Source organism: Mesocricetus auratus, unplaced genomic scaffold, assembly GCF_017639785.1.
Source record: "Mesocricetus auratus isolate SY011 unplaced genomic scaffold, BCM_Maur_2.0 Super-Scaffold_100007, whole genome shotgun sequence".
Lineage (NCBI taxonomy): Eukaryota > Metazoa > Chordata > Mammalia > Rodentia > Cricetidae > Mesocricetus > Mesocricetus auratus.
In genome coordinates, this window is record NW_024429191.1 from 24,722,452 (window position 1) to 24,742,655 (window position 20,204).

General features: G+C 41.6%; 1 protein-coding gene across 6 annotated transcripts in view; it reads left to right on the plus strand.

Annotated features, from left to right (window-relative positions):
* Nucleotides 1-20,204, plus strand: part of Ebf1 (EBF transcription factor 1) — a 385,469-nt gene that overhangs the window by 242,907 nt on the left and 122,358 nt on the right. For 4 of the 6 annotated variants that reach the window (XM_040748482.1, XM_040748483.1, XM_040748486.1 and 1 more), the window contains exons 7-8: nt 6,044-6,125; nt 19,887-20,028. In XM_040748482.1, the coding sequence (XP_040604416.1) occupies nt 6,044-6,125; nt 19,887-20,028 (224 nt within the window). The remainder of the gene's footprint in view (nt 1-6,043; nt 6,126-19,886; nt 20,029-20,204) is intronic. The other 2 variants (XM_040748484.1, XM_040748485.1) reach the window with 1 other exon arrangement.

Sequence of the window (20,204 nt, forward strand, 5' to 3'; positions counted from 1 at the left end):
GCTTACCTGGTCATGGAGCACCACTGAGTCCTCAAGAGCTACCAGGAGGGCATTTATCAGACAACTTCTGGCAGATTAGGTGGTCTTGGGAGGCGGCGGGTACTATAGAATTAAATACTTTCAATTTGGGAGAATCCTAGTATTCCTGGAATATTTCCTTGGTAATTTCCGGGCTGGGAGCCTGACAGCAAAGGTAATAAGTGCAGTGGTGACTCCAAAGAGGTCCTTTTAATTACAGGGCCCTTCCCTGCCCTCCCTCCAGATCATGTGTGGGAGCAGCTTGAACTTCACCCACAAGGTGCCCCCACATTTGTTTCTACACAGCTGTTTCTTGTGTCAGGCCAGAGTGTGCCCCTGCGTACTGAATACCATTGGGAAGGGCCGTCTGCTGCCTCACCATCTGCGGGCATAAGTCAGGGGAACATTCAGGAGGTCTGAAGATAGGAACTAGGGTTTTATGTCTCCGTTCAGTTGGGCCTTGACACTTTTCTTTTCTAGTCTGGACATGATGAGCACAGATGCAAGCAAAGAAACGTGATTTTTCTGACTTTGGGTTGGAAGAGGTAAAAACTCAACCTGTTCAGTCCAGCTCCACGGCACTTGCTTTGCATAACAATTACAGGCACACAGGCTGTGTGCCCTTCAGTTCCGACTAGCCCGAGTCCTCCATAATTTAAGGCCCTGCCTTGCTCTGTCTTGGCAAGGCTGCTGTACTCTTTCTTGCTTTTCCTTGGCAATTGTCTCTTTCATTTTTTTTCTGCATGTCATCCAATATAGCCTGTATTGCTTACCGGGCATGCAGGGCTTCACTGGTTTTCTTAGCCTGCACTATGTCAGAAAAATAATATTTCTCACATCTGAAACTCTCAGCATCCCTTAGTCTAGGCAGTATGCAGTTGCTACAGATAACTGAGAACAGCGAGCATTATTGCTTTCTCTGTGCTAGGTTTCAACACCCGTCAACTGCTGACTGATTTTCCTAAAACACGTTCTAATGGCTTCTCCATTTTACAAATGAGGAAACTGAGGCACGGGGAGATTACATCCATTTGGTGAAGATAACACATTTAGCTAAGCAATAAAGCTCCATGTAAAATGAAAGCTACATAGCTGTATGGGAGGAAAAGTCTTATTATTTCCACACTTGCTTGATACCATTCAGGGTCACGGAGTTATTGGATTTGACCTACATGTGTCTCATCTTCAACTAAGTTGACTTGTCCAGCATACTCTGATACTGTCTTTAATTTGGAAAGTGATGATTTGTATTCAAAGGCAGGTTGTAGATTCTCTTTAGCAAAGCAATATTTACTAAACTCCACTAGTTTTACGTCCCATGGTATCCATTGTGTATCTAGAAAACAAAGCTTTGCTGTTTGTTTTGCTTTTCATACTCTCATGTAGGAATCTGATTATGGTGGTTAATTGATTTGCTTTCTGTAACCCAGTACTTTTGGTCACCAGTAGTTACAAGGATTCCAGGCAGATACTGAAACTCTGTTGCTTGGGCAAATGCTATAAAGTATATTACCAAATCAACAAATGTATTCTACATGTGTGTCTGTTTCAGTTACTTCAATAATGGACTAACATCCTACATCAGCCTGATTGATGAATCTAAACACAACTTTTAATAGGATGTCACTTCTGGTTTTATGACTGTCACTTTCCTTAATTGAAGCGGTAGACTAGAAAGTTCACGTACTTGAGTGCTGACCTCTAGCTGGATTGCTGTATGAGGAGCTGGAACACACTGGAAAGGTCACAGGGCTGACACCCAGCACATGTGGCATACAGCTTCCCTCTCATAGCTACTGGGAATAGTGAGGGCATTAGTCCTGCCTCCTGAGTTTCAACTTTCTCACACATGAAATGAGGAGGTTAGACTAATGAATTGTTAAAGTCACTTGAAAAGTTCTGTGATTTGGGCTATGAAGAGGGCTCAGTGATTAAGAACACTTGCAGCATACACATGAAGACCAAGACCTGAGTTCCAAGACCCAGATCTCCTGGATCTACTTAAACTCTTGGGCATTGTTGTCCCTGTAACTGAAATTCCAGAATTGTGCAAGGAGCAGACAGGAGGCCCTCTGGGGCTTGCTGGTTACTAACCTACCAGAAAAATAACAAGTTCCAGGTTCAGTGTGGTAGAACAGGACACTGGAACTGGAAATGCTCTGGTTGCATGTATGGTTATCATACAACACACACAAACACGCACGCACACACACACACACACACACACACACACACACACACACACACACACTGTAATTCATGGAAAATGGATATCATGACCAATCCTATCAGCAATCTAGAATACCAGTTTTGAACTATAACCGTGTCCCTTATTTTTGTTGAGTCTCTGTGTGCTATGTTCCAGGTGAGCCGTCCCTTCCCAACATGCCTGTCTTAAAGGACTTCACTGGGGATTCAGAGAGACTCTGGGAACTTAAATGCTTTGGATAATAACAGAGTGAAAGATGTGTTAAATAATAATGACGTTACTCCTGCGGAAAGTTAGCTGAAAGGTGTTGGGTTTCTCACTGCCTAGCATACCACCCCTCCAAAAAAAAAAAAAAAGAGTCGAGTTAAAAAGAGAGTTTGATCCCGGACTTATGGAACTCTGCAGGGTCAATAGCAGCTTTGTCCTGCTGTGGGTCAGGTTCCCACAGTTGGGGTAGGGCAGCCATGGTCTTTCCACTGACGTTTTATCAAACACACAGAATGTGGCAATTCTTTAGACAAACATATGGTTTTGTGTTACAATAGGTTCCACTTTGTTAAAAGCTCCTCAGAGTTAGAGATCTTCAGTGTGGGACAGCAGACACTAGGTACACACATGTCCCCAGGTTCACAGTTACCTTACATGTTTACTTGAATAAACCATCCCCCAAGTTTGTGTCTCACATCTGAGTCAATCTCTCAGTGAGGGTATTTTTAACTCCTCCTTACTCTTCCTTTAAAGTGTGATCCAAAAGAGTCAAGTACTTGGCTTGTACCTAGGGGAAAACTTTGAGCGAATTCCTGAGGCCCTGGAGTGGGAATGACCATCTCCAAAAGAACTGGCCCTTCCTGGCGTCTTTGCCACATAAGGGCTTGGGTGAGGCCCTAGGCACCAGTTGACGGCTGTCTTACCCATGACAGATGGTCATGACTTCAATTTCAGCAAGTGATCTGCAGCTGAAGGGGTGGGCAGGGTATTCTGCCAGCAGGCCAAGTAGCAGGGCAGCTTAGGGTAACAGCGATCCGGTGTGTGCCCGGCATAGCTTTCACGGCAATCCGGTGTGTGCCCAGCATAGCATTAAAGGTGATCGGGTGTATGCGCGGCGTAGGTTTTGTGCTAACGATGAGCTGCTGACAGGCAACCCAGTGCTACTTGTCTTTGAGGCACAGGATCCCTGGCTCCCTTGGTTCTTTTTCTCTCTGGCAAAGCCAGTATCCTGTTTGCCTGTCTTTCAAAACCCATTTTGGCACCAGATGGAACCCCTCACGGTGGCTAGCAGTTGTCTGACTTGAGGATGCCAGAGGGTGTGCTGACAGCTCCTTCTAACACAACCTGAATCTGGCTGTCAGGCCTGGGCTCAAATGGCTTAAACACGTACAGGCGGCAAATATTATCAACCATGGGGAGACAGGCAGGGGGGCCCACTGGGGGGAGGTTGGCGGTGATAGTACTCCCTAGCTTGGTACTGCCCTTGGGGGTTGGGTAATGACCCTGTGGTTTCCTCTAGTAAAACCATCGTTCTCACTCAGTATTATTCACTTTCACCAGTGGTGCCATGGATATTAACACCTTCACTATACTATCAGTACGACACTACCTCAGGATGCTGGTTCAGAGCCCCGTCTCTGGGACTACTCTCTCAGAAGTGAATTCTAGATCACATTTATTCACTTTTGGGCAAGCAATTGGGTGTCTCTGATTCTCAGTGGCCTCCTGGATTATACAGGGTGGATAGCAGGGGTTATTTAGGAGAATGGGAAGGGGGAGTGTGTTTACTCAAGGACATCTGCTACTGCCACCACCATCTTCCTGAGTTGCCTTAGGCACTACACAGCATTGCACAACTGCTTTGCAAGACACACACTCTCATTGTACCCATTTTATAGGTAGTACTTGGCTAAGGTTTGGATGAGAATGCCACACTGGGTATTTTTATAAAGGCAGAGGTTTTTACACCTTACAGCACCACACCACACAAGCCTTCATTGTCTTTAGAATAGGAATCATCCCTCTCTGGATCCTGGGATGGTTTTCATATATACTCTTCTAAATATCGAATGCAGCCGGAGCAATATGGGAGAGACTCATTACCACTGCCCATAGACATTTAATAATTTCTGAAAGGCACCTGTACTGCTTGAGTCACCTTCCGAGGCTCAGAGGAACAGGGCAGTGAAAATGCTCTGTTGAGTGACAGAGGGCTGAGTGACAGAGGGCTGAGTGACAGAGGGCTGAGTGACAGAGTGGCTGGATGGCTCACATGTGCAGCAGCAGAGCTGTTCTGGGTACTCCCCCTGGGTGGGGGGGAAGGCCCAGGGTTGATTCCGTTACACACAGCTGGACTTTAGCAGTGTTCTGTGACTCATTCATCCTAGACAGAAGGTCAATAAGCACTGGCCTCTGTGGAAAGACCCTGGATGTAAGGGTGAACCATTATCAGAGGCCAACTCCTTGATGGGCTTTGAGGGTTGTGTAATGTTAAATGACTTCATTTAAGAAGACTGTTACATTGTAAAATCTTATCATTTTGTTTGAAAAAGTCATTGTTTCTCTTCAATGCTCCCATTTATTCCCATCCTAGAAGATTCTCAGGGGCCAGGGAGAGCAGATACTGTTCTGGAATTTGCATGCAGAAGCTGTTTGAACGTGATGTGTATTCATGTAGTGCCTTTATGATAGAGGATCATGCTCACAGAGCTATACTGCTGACAGACATTGTACTCAAAACTAAATTCAGATGGCGCCATCATGGAATACTAGTTTTGCATATGTTGTTTATATTGAGTTGATGATTTTATTCTGGTGTAGTTCTAAATTGGGACAAAAGGTAAAGAAAAGAGTATTTCTAGAAGAATTTCATCGATCAGTATTTTAATACACTCCATCGATACATCTATCCAGGCCCCAAAGTAAAAATATATGCAGAAAACAGGTGGACCTAAAGCTCCTCTATTTCACCCAAATAGAAAACAGAAGGAGGAAGGTTTTAACTGAGGGTGACCAGTATGGATATCCTAGCACAAAACTCTACACACCTACTGTCCTTCTGGGATGAGATCCAATAATTGTAGTAGTTACTTAGTGTGACCAAGTCCTGTGACAAACACATTGGGACATCTTTGAAAGTTAAAATAGATTCACCAACATAGGCGATTTTTCTAGCCAATTGGAGACTGTGGTTGCCTATCCACATAAAACCCGTGGCTCTCACTATAGAACTTACTTGTTAGCTAAGGTGGGCAGAGAGGCAGGAAAAGCTTTTGTTTAAGGCAAGTGTCTTTAAAAAAATAGAAATGATCTGGAGGTATTGGAGAAGTTGGAAGGGCTTAATCTTTATGCGAATCCTATCACTTCTCCCAGGGCTGCTAATTTGAACATTTTATTTGGAGATACTAAGATTCAAACTATTTACTATCTCCTTGTGCTTATCCAATATACACTTTGCTATTCATCATCTGTGAACTTGTAACACTTAAATGAAATGTTATGCTTGGGGACCATGGGAACTCTCAATTAGATCCATTTGGAACCTATGTTAAATTATGACGGTTTGCTCTCTGAATACAAATACTCCCTGGAGGTTTAATTCTTTTGTGAGACCTGTTGGTAGTACCAAGAGTGTTCCTTTCAGAAAGAAAACCCACCTGGGATGCAATATGAAGACCCAGGCCTTGAGTATAATACTGATTCCAACAACCACTTGAGTATTGCAGGAGATGCAGGAAGAAAAGAGAACATGTAACCCAGAAGTGATTTCTGACTGCGATGTCCTTGTTAGGATTGAAATGCTAACTATGATCATTTGTTTCTCCACAGATTCTTCCTGAAGTTTTTCCTTAAATGCAACCAAAATTGCCTAAAGAATGCAGGAAACCCACGTGACATGCGGAGATTCCAGGTGGGTCTCTCTTGCTTTCCTTAAGTTTTAATAATGGCTTGACTGTGAAGAGATGATGGGAAAACATTTTTGGCAGAAGACATGGAGTCTAATTGTTTCTCTAGAGGTGAAGAGCAGGTGAGGCCACTTTCTCCCCAGGCATCTGCAATCTAGGAGTTGTTTTTGTTAGGCAAGACTCAGGGCTGCACCACCTGCGCCCACTGATGAAGGCAGCTGTGTCCTTAGAGCCTCATTTTGGCTTCCTGTATGGGCTCACATGGCGAGGCAGCCACAGATTAAGTCAATTACACAGAAACGATGGTTTTATTCTCTAAACTTGTTCTAAGTAGAACCTCTCTGGATAAGAGTAGAGAACAAAACCAGGAAGTTCATTCTTGTCCTCTGTTCTCCTCTCCCACAATCTCAGCAGCTGTTAGCACCGATTGCTGATTATAAGCAGAACATTTTTATACCCTCTGTTCTGCTTCAGAGATGCCGCTGTACCCCACATATCTGTCAGGTCAACCACCATCCAAAGCATACTAACCTAATAGAATTACACAGGTGTTAAAAGGCGGAAAACCTAAAAACATATGGGTTGAATCCAAAACGAAGGTGTTTTAGGAATTCTAGACACAATACTGCTGCAACTTCACGTGCTGAGAATCCCTCAGGACCTTGTTAAAGTACTGATTGAGATGGGGGCAGGGCTGGAATGCTATGTTTCTAACAAGCTCCCAGGTGGTGTAGAACCAGGGACACCATCTCAGGTAGCAAAGTTAAGCCCCTCCCTCGCACTGCCCTGCATCTCATTTCATGGATAAGTTACTTGCCATATCAATGTTGAAGCATGCTTACCCAACCTGTCAGGGAGACAGCTTGGGGTTGGAAGTTCGCTCCCACGCCTGTTTAGTCAGCTCAAAGTGTAGGTTTCAGTGTCGGAGCTCCAAGAGATGCTTGAGAAATTTTAGCTGCCTATTCTCTGAGGAGAAATAAGGAAAGAGATTTGAGCAATGACTGTGGTTGTCAATATCACAGTCTTCAAAATGATTTTTTTTAAAAAAAGAAGCGAGACTTATTAGTCTCATTAAAGAATAAATCCATTGGAAGGATGATACTGTTTCCAGAGATCTTAGAGAATTTTTATAATATCATCTTAGCCTTACCACTTTTTGTCTTGACAGAGAGGAATCGTGAGGATCCAATAAAGTCTTAATTTCTTAAAACTGTTTTCTGGCAAGCCCCTGCCTTCAAATTGAGATGCTACTGTTTTTTCAAAGTGTCTTGCAACATGTGTGAGTGGGCTTTTAGTATGTGCTATTTATTAGCTTGCTATGGTTTTTCTGATGAACTATGGATCTGTTTTGGCCAAGTTTGGGTTAGGAGCAAAGATACACAGACATGAAACAATTTATGTGTAATAACCAAGCATCATGACTTTGCCAGCATCAACTGTGCTGTATCCCTCAGGGCAGTAGAATTGGGATGGACTTTGGTGACACTGGGGACCTCAAAGAATATTTATGTATAGTTTTACAGGACCTACTAGTGAGTTGTGGGTTTTCGAAATATAGCTTTGAGACAAGACAGGAAGTCATTTCACTACATTCTTTTTGAGCACAGAAAAAAAGGCCAAATTTATTTATAAGGTAGTATATAAGCGATAAATTTAAGCTTTAAGAAAAAATTCTTGTGATGAATTTAATTATGCTCTTAGTTTAGTCTGGGGTTTCTCAACTTGGGCACAATGAATCTTTTAGACTAGATGATTTTGTGTGTGTGTGTGTGTGTGTGTGTGTGTGTGTGTATGTATGTGTGTGTGTGTGTATGTATGTGTGCACACAGATCTTCTGTGCTTTGTAACACAGTTGTATCAAATTACAGGATAGTTTAGAAAGGCTTTCCAAAAAGACTTCATGCATGAGTTTGAAACCCAACCCAAGTTTGTCAAATGGTGAGGGACCTTTCCTGGGAGGAAAGAACAGTGTTTTAGAGGGTGAGATACACCCCTGAGTAGTTTCTACTTGTAGGAAAATTTGGAAATGCCACAGTGAGTGTAATTGTCTCCACCAATGGTGTTTGGACTCCTTTAAAAATCACTGAGTAATACTCCATAGACTTTGACAATCCCCAGTGAAGGCCTCACTCTCCTTGGGGAGTGGGTAGGGGGTGGGTTGGGGGTTTGGTGGGGGGCATGGGAGGATGAGAGGGTGAGGGAATGGGGGATTGATATGTAAAATAAGATTATTTCTAAAATTAAAAGAAAAGAAACCACACTGAGATTCTCAAATCTTAGGACCCAGAGGGAGGGAGGGAGGGAGTGAAAGGAGAGGAGGAAGGAGAGAGAGAGAGAGAGAGAGAGAGAGAGAGAGAGAGAGAGAGAGAGAGAGAGAGAGAGAGAGAGAGAGAGAGAGGAGTATGCATACACTCCTGACATTGACTTAAAGTTCCTACAAACAAGGAATATTTCCATCACAGGAACTGAGACTCTGGTTTCATGCACTTTTTTATGTCCCTATTGTCCAGAAGAAGGACTGAGAAAGTGTCCTTTTGATGTGGACAAGCTCCTGTCCCCTCTTTGCATGTCAGTCATATTGAAGGGCTAAGTTCCAGAAAGTACTGATGAATTCACCCTTCACATCCTATGAGGCGGCTCTCATCAGCTGTCCCTGCTGGGGTTTCTCTTTTGTCTCTTGTATATTTCCCTGGTCAGCCCCATCTTCACACAGCCCAGCCAGTGTCTGTCTCCTCAGAAGAGCAGTCGGGCCCATGTAGGTGATGGAGGAGAACATGAGAAAGGCTGTTGATCTCCTGACATGTAAAGATATTCTGTCAAGCAGACTCAGCCTCAGAGTGGCCAGGCTTCTGGTCTGTAAACAGAGACTTCTTAATTACACAGGTCATATCAATTAGTGTGACCCGAATGTTCTAAAAAAATTAATCACTTTCTGAAAAGCTTAGGCAGTGTAGCATAAGCCTTGAGAAAACCTGGTACAATCCTCTTATTTTTTTCTTTTTTGAATAATGGATGTTTTCTTTTTGAAATCCCTAGGCTGTGGTTAAGGTAGCATATTTGCTTAAATACAACTGTGGATACAGGCTTCATTTAGTGGTGGTGGGGATGGGGGAGGGGGGAAGGAGAGAGGGCGGGAAAACTGGGGCTAGAAGCAGCCGATGACACAAGCAGCAATTCAGTGTGACTAAATGAGCCCATCTCTCCTTCTTGACAGTAAAAAGATGCTAATGTTAGGGGACCACGTCAAAGCCATGCCACAGTCTGGTTTTTAACTGACAGGAGCCAGACAATTCATGGTTAAGATTTAAATCCTTAGCCACCCTTTTCCTTGTTGGGACTGGCAGATGAGATCAGTGAAGGAGGAGCAAGAATTGGGCTAACGTTGTCATCCTGGTAGAAACCGTAAGACCCGGAGACTGAAGTAACATATAAATTTACAAATTCATCTTCTTCCCTCAGCAAAGTTTTTTGATAGGCCATAACTCTGCATCTGTATATAAATGTTAGATCTATGACAACGGTATATATGAATATAGATGTGAGATGTATTCTCTCATTCATGTGTGCAAGCACTCGGCAGTATTTATTAGAACACTAGATGGTAAGACTATAATGACAAATGCAAAAGACAGAGTCTTTGCTGTAATGAAACTGATATTTCAGTTGGGAGTTATTTTAGGGCAAGAGTGGCTGTTATAACACATAGACCAAATAATACTTAATGGCTCACATGTACAGCAAAGAACATCTAAGTTCTCACTTGTAATAGGTACATGCTGGGGTTCCTTACTGCCTTGAAGAATACATTTTTTTCCTTGAAATGATCTGGGAACCTGGCAACTCTTGATTTTATGCCTTACCAATCATGAAGAGCCTGATTGTATTCATGGAGCCAGAAGAAAGATAACGGATACATGAAGATAGTTCATGATGTCTTCAAATTCTTGGCTTAGAAATAGTCCTTAGAAATGGTCACTTCCTATGGCCACGATAGCCACAGGGAGGTGTGCTAATGATACAGCCCAGGAAGAAGAGAAAGTGAATGCATAAGGAATGAGTTTCCACTAGTTGTCACAATGAAGATATATAAAGATTAAAATTTGAAAATAATTGAAAATTGTGGTTATTGTCACAAAGAAAACTAATTAGGAGAGAATGAAAACAAACAAACAAACAAAAAATCCAGTGAAGTTGGAGGTGGCATCCTACCTTGAAGTATGAGATTGGAGATGGTGGTGTTTAAACTCAGAGCTTAATCTCAGAAATACAGTCAGTCTTTTACATCCATGGATTCTGCTTCTGCAGATTCAACTACCTGCAGATAGAAAGTATTTGAACAACTCTGCATTGTGCTGAATATGTATAAAATACTTTTGGTCATCGTTCTCCAAATACACATGACATATCATTCATAATATTCAGTATTTTAAGTAGAAATTTTTAAAATTATATGGGATATATATATGTGTGTGTACGTGTATGTGCATCTAATACAAAATAATACCATTTTAAAGATCTTAACATTCTTGGGGGGGTGCTAGAGCCAACTCTCTAGCAAGATACCAAGAGATACCTATGTTACATCACTCTTGGAAGAGGCAGACAAGGGCCCTGAGCAGAATGAACTGCAAGAACAAACTCATTTTCTCATGTCTAAACATTCTTCCTTCACTCAGTCATTTGGATAGGGGATAAAAGAAATCATTAGGTTATTTATCCCAAATTTCTAACAAAAAAACTATTTTTCTTTTCCAAACTGATGACATAGGTTATGACATGAAAGGGAAAGTTTTTAAAGTGAATCATAAAAAAACCATTGGAGAATTTTAATATTTACTTTAAAGAGCCATGGTCTCTCCAAATCAATATATTATATTCTGCGATTATAGCACTCTCAAAATATACGTCCGAGGTCAGTGGCGAAACAGAACGCTTTAAAGTCATTTACACAAAGCAAGCAGCATCCCCCCCTTTCTTTCTCCCCACTCTCCACTCTCGCTCCCTCAGATGTACTTATATTGCTTTGACAAACAGTACATTTTACAATTTAATTCTTTCCTAACCGAATGCTGAGAGCCTGAGCTGCCTTCACCCCCTTATGCAGAATAATTTCAAGATGTGCCCTGCTGATTAATTATACTGAAAGCAACTCTAATGATAGCTTCAGAAAACAGGATTAATTCATGAAACATGGTTAAATGTGGGTATTCTCAACCCGATCTATGAAACCATCACAGCTTACTGGGCCAATATGCATCTTGACATACGCCGTGTTCTAAGCCTCGGCAGACAGTGTGCATCCTTGGGGGTGCAATTTGATGAGAGGTGGATGTGCACTTAGGAGAAGCAGTTCCACATTAAGTATAGCTGTCTCCAAAGAACATGTAAAATGCAAACAAAGGTAGTTGTGAAGTGTTTGGACTGACCAGTGACTGCCTATGTTTGTTTTGGGAATGCCGATAGCTATGGGCACTTAAAGTCAAAACTTATACTTTTTAATTTGTAATCTATCAGGCTCTTGCTATACTTCAGATACTTCTCAATCACTCTTGCTCTTATTCACTTTGCACTATCCCAGCACGTTCATCTTCCTTCTCTTCTTTCATTTGTCTGCCCTGAGTACACAACAGTCATTCCAGCCTTGGGATGTTGCGGCTCACTGTTTGAGCTCCCCGGGAAATTCTGCTGCAGCTTCACTGGATAGCTAGATACTCACTACTCAGTCTTCAGACAAAATGCCACTTCTTCAGTGAGACCTTAGCTAATTATAATAAAAAGTAGTTCCTGTTAGATATGGTTTCCTTTTTATTTTTTCCTCAAATGTATTATTACCTTCTAAAATTTGCTTTTAATGCTCACCTAATTGCTCCTTTAACCTCTCTCTTCTTATGCTAGGGATTAAACTCCAAGATGAACTCAACTAGTAGGAACTAAGATTCTGTTAAGAAGTTACTCTGCGCTTTGCCCAGAGCTACTTCTCTTGTTTATACAGTAATGCCTGACATCCAGCATGCATAGGGTAGACTCACAGCTCATTCCTATGACTGATGTGTCTGTGGTTACACACTAGTAAGTGATGGGCTTGGAATACGTTAGGGACTATCTGAACTTGGAATCCAAGTTGACCAGAGTTACCTTTGCTCTCACCTCATTTCTACATGGACATGCTGTATTCAAGTGCCCAGAGAGCACAGGACCTTTCTCTATGTTGACCTCACTTAGTGGGCACAGAGTAGCACTGAAGCACCAGAGACACTGTCAGAAGTTATCAGAAGCTTTCGCACCCGCTGTGGGAGGGGACCAGCTTTAGCACATTCACAGCTCAGAAGACAGGTAAAGCTGGAGTTGATGCGGATTCGGAAGGTCTCCATCTCTATCGGTATAGCTTGGGAAGCATCTGTTCTTGTCCTGATCTTCAGAGAGGGTGCAGCTTTGCCCTGAGCCTCCAGTGTGGATTTAATTCAGTTAGCCACTCCCTGCCTCCAGCAGTTCCGCTCTGTTACATCCTGGAGGTTCACACGTCCTCCATAATTTTTAATGACTTATTTGGGATCTTTCAACCAGATAGAAACTAGCAATCAGGCACATTTCTGAGAATATCTCATTCCTTATCAGTCAAGGATATTTCAAAGGACAAAGTTAATGATGACCTAACTGATGCAGACCATTTTTATGTAAATAAGACTTAAGCTGTCATCAGGCACCTCCAAACCCTCCATTTGTACTGGAAGAAACCAGCGGGAATGACAGGGTAGACTCAAGTCAGAACTGTACACTGCTGTTGAGTGAGGACCCGTGGAAGAGGCAGAGGCTTTGTTTCCCACTCACCTATGCTCTTAATTTGTCCTGTGGCTTTGAGGACATTTAAAAATATCCCAGGCCTTAGTTTTCCAAGCTGTAAAACAAAGCGTTGCCCAAATTTTCAGTTCGTAACTGCTGAGGGTTTGTTACCATTAATTTTTATAGGAACTTATATGATAACATTACTTTTCATTATAATGGTATTTCTGGAGAGAGAATCCTACTCTCTATTTAAAAAGGATTCCAATGTAAAGCTGGCACTTCAGAGAAACTCACAAGTGTGGCATAACTAGCATTTCCAGCCTTACTTTGATATTTTGTTTGTAATTATGTATGGGGGTGGGCATGTGTACATGGGTGCAGGTGCCTTGGAGCTGCAGTTGTAAGCCGTTGTGGATGCTGGGGACCACATTTGGGTCCTGCAAGATCAGTACATGATCTGAACAGCTGAACTCTCTCTTCTGCCCCAGCGCAACCTTATTTTGGATGCATTTGGCCTTTGCTTTCTGCAAGATTGTCCCCCTTTGCTATGCTTGACAACTCTTACCTGTTTGTTGAGTCTCTTGTGATTCTGCTGTTTTTGACAAACCTGCTCAAAAGTAGTTTGACAGACAGGGTCTAGAGCAGTGGTTCCCAGCCTTCCTAATACAGAGACCCTTTAATTCAGTTCTTCATATTGGGGTGACCCACAAATCATAAAATCATTCCATTGTTACTTTATGGATGTAATGTTGCTACTGTTATACATTGCCAAATAAATATCTGATATGCAGGATATCTGATATGTGACCTCCAAAGGATCATGACCCCCAGGTTGAGAACCAATGTTATGGAGTATAGGCTGTATGGGAAGAGGTTTGATCAGGGCTTTGTAGAATATAGAAACTATTTTGTACAGCAATTTGAGGTTTACAGAAATATGACTCCATGAAAATTCTTATATGTAACCATAATGTATTCCCCTCAGTTTCCCTATAGTATGGTACATTTTTTGTAGGGTACCAATGCCAATTCATCACCATTAACTAAAGCCCAGGATTCTTTTTGCACTGTGTATTACATAGATTTGAAAAAATACATTAAAGTTGGTATCCAGCATTACACTATTCTACAAAATAGTTTCACTGCCCTAAAAATGTGTCCTCTACCGATTGATCGCTCCCTTCCCCCAGTCTTGGCAAGCACTGATTTTTTTACTGTCTCCATAGCTCTGCTTTTTGCAGAATGTCATTTAGTCAGAGTCATACAGTGTATAGCCTCTTCAGATTGGCTTTTCTCCCCCATTTAGTAATATGCGTTTAAGATTCCTCCATGCCTTTTTGTGGTTTGACAGCTCATTTCTTTTTATCACTAAATGATATGCCATTGTATGGATTACTAGTTTGTTTATCCATTCACCCTTTGAAGGACATCTTGGTTGCTGATGTCTTATATTTAGTTGAATTTTTTTGATGTAATTGCAGAGGCACACAAAATCGGTAGAAGTCGCATTGAGAGATTCTCATGTATTCTTTGACTAGTCTCCTTCAATTTTCGCAACATTATAGAACAATATTACAACCAGGACAATGACTTTGACAGCATCTGCCCACCATTGTCCAAAATTCCTTGAATATAATTATACTCATTTGTGTGGGAATACTTCTTAATTCTATAAGACTTAATTGCAAGTCTTTAGGTTTACCTGTCTACCACCACAACGAATACAATGGGCATCTCCATCATCACATAATGGCTTCTCTTATGTTTCCAATCTTTGAGTGTCCAAATTCCTTTTTTTTTTTTGAAGGATAGTGGTCAAATTGGTTTAGAGCCTACCTCAATGGTCTCATTTAATGGAGTCAAAGCCCTATGTGGAACATCCATCATTGCATAGCCCTGGGTAAATTTGTTAGTGATGATAGCAAAAATCTGAATTCCTCTTGGAAATGGCTTTTTTCCCCTTTCTTCATAATTCTTTGGAGATTAAACAGCTGTGTCAGTGGTTTTATGCTTTTTCTTCCTGTGTAGTATTCCGTGAAATATTGCTCAGTTACCTTTTCATTCACGTTCTTCAAGTCACAGTTTTTTTCATTACCTTGTTATTGGGCTGGGGAAGATGACTCAGTGGTAAAGCATTTGCCTAACAAGCATGAGATTGGGAGTTTGGATCTCCAGAAACCCCTGTACATGTAGAATAGGCATGGTGCCCCACCTCTAATGCCAGCCTCAGAAAGCAGAGACAGGGCAGAACTTCAGAGTAAGTTACTTGGAAAGATTAACTATATCTGTGAGCTCTGGGTTTGATTAAGAGACTCTGCTTCTCAATCAGTTGAAGAACGAACAATGAGTCCCAGTGTCAATCTTGGGATTCCAGATGCACCTGAATACTGACTACAACAAAAGCATGCCTGCCCATATATAGACACTACACACACTTGTGAAAAATAAAAAAGAAAGGATATATCTGGCTATTAGTGTGCATTAATTAATGCAAAAATGCAATGAATTGAAACCATAGAGAAGGATGTTGTGAACCAAACCGTGCTCAACATTTCCTTTTACAGAAGCTTCAAAAAACCAAGATTTGTAATTTTTAAAAATTAATTCACCAGAATGACTAACTTATTAAGAAGATACGTATCCACCAAAGATTATGAATTTAAACATCGATAGTGCTTTGATACCACATGTTTCCTCTGGTATTATACCAGTTTGAGAAATGCAGAGATAGGAATTTTCAGTCCTTCTTCCATGCAGGCTGCTGCTTCTGTTACTGTGATCTGCCATTGGCCACTGAATTTTTGAAAATCTGCTCATGAGACAGAGATTATGCCTCATGAATCTTAGATGATATAATTAGGACACACAAGGTCTCCTGTGTGACAGGGAGAGAAGGGCAGCCTGAGGAATGATAGAGAGGGAGAGAGAACTAACCAATGACAGAACTTTCTAGAAATCTTTCCTGGTGGGAGGCATTGAGAAAATTAGACTACTAAGATGTCTGGTTTGCAGACTGTTTTCTAAGTAGTGGGGTTTTATTTAGTGTCCAGCCTAGAAAGTTGCAGGTTAAGATAGAGATATCGTCTAGAAAGTGAAATTATTCAATCTAGTAAGAAGGACAATTTACGAGAGTTGTCAGTTGTGTAAGATTATGTTGTGAGAACAGGCCTTTCAAACCTTGAGATCTGTGGGGCAGAGGGCTTACTCCTCTGTCCTCTTATTTAAAATGTCTTTCTTTGGGGTCCTTTTAATGACAGTCAGGGGCCACTGTGTCAGGACTGTCAGCCCAACATCTGTTTTGAACTCTTCATAGGGTGTTACCCACAAAAGAAGAATCCCCCTTCTCCTGCTACTGCTGTTTATCAGGAACCAGGATTGCCGCTTGGGTGACTTTAGCCTTGAGAATCAGAGACCATTATAAATGTCACCAAGTGTCAGGAACTCACTTTCAGCTGATGGCCAAAATCACATCAATGAAGGAAGGCAACTGTTTGGTGTGCCATCCTTCCAAATTCCTAAATAGAGGGGGATGGTGATAATAATCACCTCGGGGGTTTCTAGATCCAGTTTCCGAGATGCTGATAACAATCCAGGAAACTAAAATCGGGGTAAATTCCCTAAAAAGCTACAGGTAGCTACTGACCTCCCCCTCTTTCTTGTTCTCTTTACAAACTCATACCAAATGCCCTAACTTGGAGGGTGGGGCCCAGAAAGAAACCACAGGACCATGAAGTGTAGAATCAACGTGAAAATGCTGTTCTGAAAAGCAATGCTCCTATACACATTTTATTTAAAAAGTCAATTGACTAAAAATATACAAATGTCTAGCCCTCAACCTGCATTTATTTCAGGGGAACACCATCCAGCAGACCATTCTGGATGATTTAAAATTCTGTATTTGCCCTGCCTAGTTCAGTGTCCACCAGCACGTGAAATGTGGCTACTTTGACTCAGGAATAGGATGTCATATTTTACATAGTGTAAATTCCAATAGTCAAACTTTTGGACAATGACATTATAGAAACAGGAGGGACTGGTCCCAGCAGACACTGCAAAATTCTAGACGCAACCATTTTCCAGTTAATGTCCTCTTTTCCTCTAGGCAGTGGGGTGGAAGAAGTAAAAAGAAAGGGGTGGTTGATTCCAAAGAGAAACAGAATTTTCTATTGTTTTTCTATCCTAAATTCAAGATATCCAAATTTTGTCAATAAAACAGGCCTTGAAGACTTGTCAAACCTGTCTGTCCCCTTACCTGCCTCTACTTGGCAGCAGCCTACAATTCTGTGTTGGACCATGGAGGCTCATTGTTCAACTACCATAGGTCTATTTTCAAAGTTAGCCGAGAGTTAAATCCCACTCCCCACACCTTTTGCATCTCACAGATTACTTTCAATTTGCTAATGACTCTGTGGGTTAATTTCAGAAAAATACTTTGTTTAAATCTATCCCAATCGTTTCCAAATTGGAAGGAGATAGATTATTTGGGGCTTGGGAATTTGTGCCGTGAGGTTTTGAGGGACATGCTTTCTAGCTAGTCTCTAGAGATCCCCCATTGACCCTTTCCGGTTGTGCTTGCTGTTGAATGGTCCTGTCACAGGTGGCTCTGTGGTCTTTCCTTACAAAGAAAAGGAAATGTATATAGTATAGTTTTCTTTCTTAACAGGTTTTGGGTAGGGCTTCTTTTTGCCATTTTTATTTAATGTCAGCAATTAGATGACAATGTTTAAAAAAGAAACCAGATATTTTAAGCCCTACTGTTTGTAGTGCTGGTGTCTTCCAGGTGTTTAATAGGATGTCATGGCTCTCTTCTCTGATGACAGACGTCTGGGGTAACCACTTTCCATTTCCTGACACTGGAAACAGATACTGTTTGGGATTTCCTTTTATAGCTCGTTCAGCTAACGACTCCAGTGACCACTCAATTGTGGTCTTGTAGTAAATCAACATTTCTTTGAAAGACCCAGCTGTTATGTAATTTTCAGTGTCTTACAAAGCCATCTCCCCAACTAAAAAGTGCCTCTCGGTTGTTCTAATGATACCGTTGTTGTATGTGATAGTTTTTGAAAATAAAGGAATAGACCAATTTCTTTACCCCTGCCCTCCCCACCTCACCTTCTTCTTTTAAATGAACCCATGATTGATGAGGAACAAACACTGGCTTCAGACCCTGTCACACCTGGTCAGTTAGTGATGAATATACAGAAAGCATGCAGCCAACTGTGACATCAATCTCTGGTAGCCCTCTTGAATGACTTGTTCTAGATGGAATTTTGACAGACTGAAGAGAACACACTGGGTCTAGGGTAGCTTCTGCATTGTCAAGTGTGCATTTTAATGAGATATTAAAATCAACCCCATGAGCCATGTGTTCATAACCTATAGTTTATGGCCACCCCTCAGGAAAAGGAAAATCGACTTGTTTTGCCAGAGAACTTTTGGATGAAAATGAGGGACAATGGGATATTGTTAACTGTTCAAGGCGGTGAGTACTTTGACATTGAGGGTTAAAAATTGACAGGTCTGGATCAAGGTGGCAAGCTTTTCCCTATGCTCATCAGGCAATGAAACCAAAGCAGTGCTCCAAAGAGTCTAGAAATCTGTGTCCCCTTAGCTAACTCAGAAAAGGCTGCCTCAAGAGCTAAGGGCACAGGATATACCAAGTTTTGTAAAGCCATTCACCTCTTCAGAGGCTAATACCTCTCAAACCGGAGAACAATTAAATTGAGAGTCTTTCCAAGCAACTGGGGAATTGAGCAAAATAAATCAGAACTCTTCCGATTTTGCTCAGGAGGCTGGCCTCATTATAAGAGCAGATCTATTAGCCTTCTTGCCATTGTCTTTCATTTCTCAAGTGAGGTGATTCTAATTAAATTAATCTGCATGTCAATCTATTGGTGATCAATCAAAGAGCCAGAGGTTTCCCCTATGCTGCTGGGTGCTTGTGGCTGACAGGGGCTGATAATGGAGGAAGAAATAAGCTGGCGGGCAAAGTTAATTAGTCAACATAATAGGTGGATTAAACAGGGGCTGGCTGATGGCCGTTTCTCGTGTCAAAGCACGAGTTGGGAGCCAAAGCTGCAATTACAGGCAATTATTATATTTGGTTGTAAGAGGTCACATGAATAAACATCTCTCTGTGGGGTTAGTTTTAATCCTCCTCCCCCTTTTAATATAAGGAGATATGTAGGTCAATCCTGTTCATTGTTTTAGTCAAAGTTCTCAGAGGCACACATTTTTTCAGACCCTTGTGGCAAGCTGGACCGAGTCACCCTTAGATGTGACCTGGGCCTCTAAGTTGGCATTTTGTCAGTTCTGTGTTTTACTTTTTCTCTTTGAAACAGATCTAAGACCTTTAATTACTAGGATTTTGGGGGGGGGGTAGTATGATGATAGTGGGTCTGAGGGAAGTTTGGATATGATTCACCAAAATAACATGGGACGAAAGAATAAAATGTGTAAGAAACTTCAATAAGACCCCGGGGGAGAGGAAGACACAAGCAGATCCCAGCTTCTACTCCAACCCCTCTCATTTTCATTCCCCTATCTTCTTAACCCTGACACAGTAGGGTAGAGATATTTTAAAGATTTAAAAGACTTCTATTTGCATGATCTACTGTGATATCTATACTTCAATGTCTAAACTGAAAGGTAATTTAGGTGAAACACAGCCACCCTTGTGTAAAAAAAATATAAAACTGTGCTAATAAAGACCGCCTTGTAAAAATTATGGTTAACAGGGTACCTTTTGCTGCATAACTATAAACTGTGCAATTTTACTTAAAACGGCATCAAAAGCGTTCCATGCCGAAGACCCACTCATCAATAGCGCCTCTTGTTAGACATGTACAACATAAGCACCAGTTATTATGTGAAATAGCTATGCAATTTTCTTCAGCTCCCAGCTGTTATTTATTTAACTTGAGTTTATTTCCCACCATGCTTTTATATGAAAATGTTCATTCATTTTCCTCTCCTGTCTCTAGGTCGTGGTGTCTACCACAGTCAACGTGGATGGCCATGTCCTGGCAGTCTCTGATAACATGTTTGTCCACAATAATTCCAAGCATGGGCGGAGGGCTAGGAGGCTTGACCCCTCGGAAGGTACGCCCTCTTATCTGGAACATGGTAGGCGAATCATTTTCATTGGTTGGCATTGCTACTTTTAACTGTGACTTTGTGTGATTTCTTCCTTCCATCTTCGCTACATTTCCTATGGTTACAAGTTTCCAGTTGAACACCACTGATGTGCTTTGTGCTTTGACCCTGCAAAATAAGAAGCTAAGGATTTAAAGGCAGGAGTC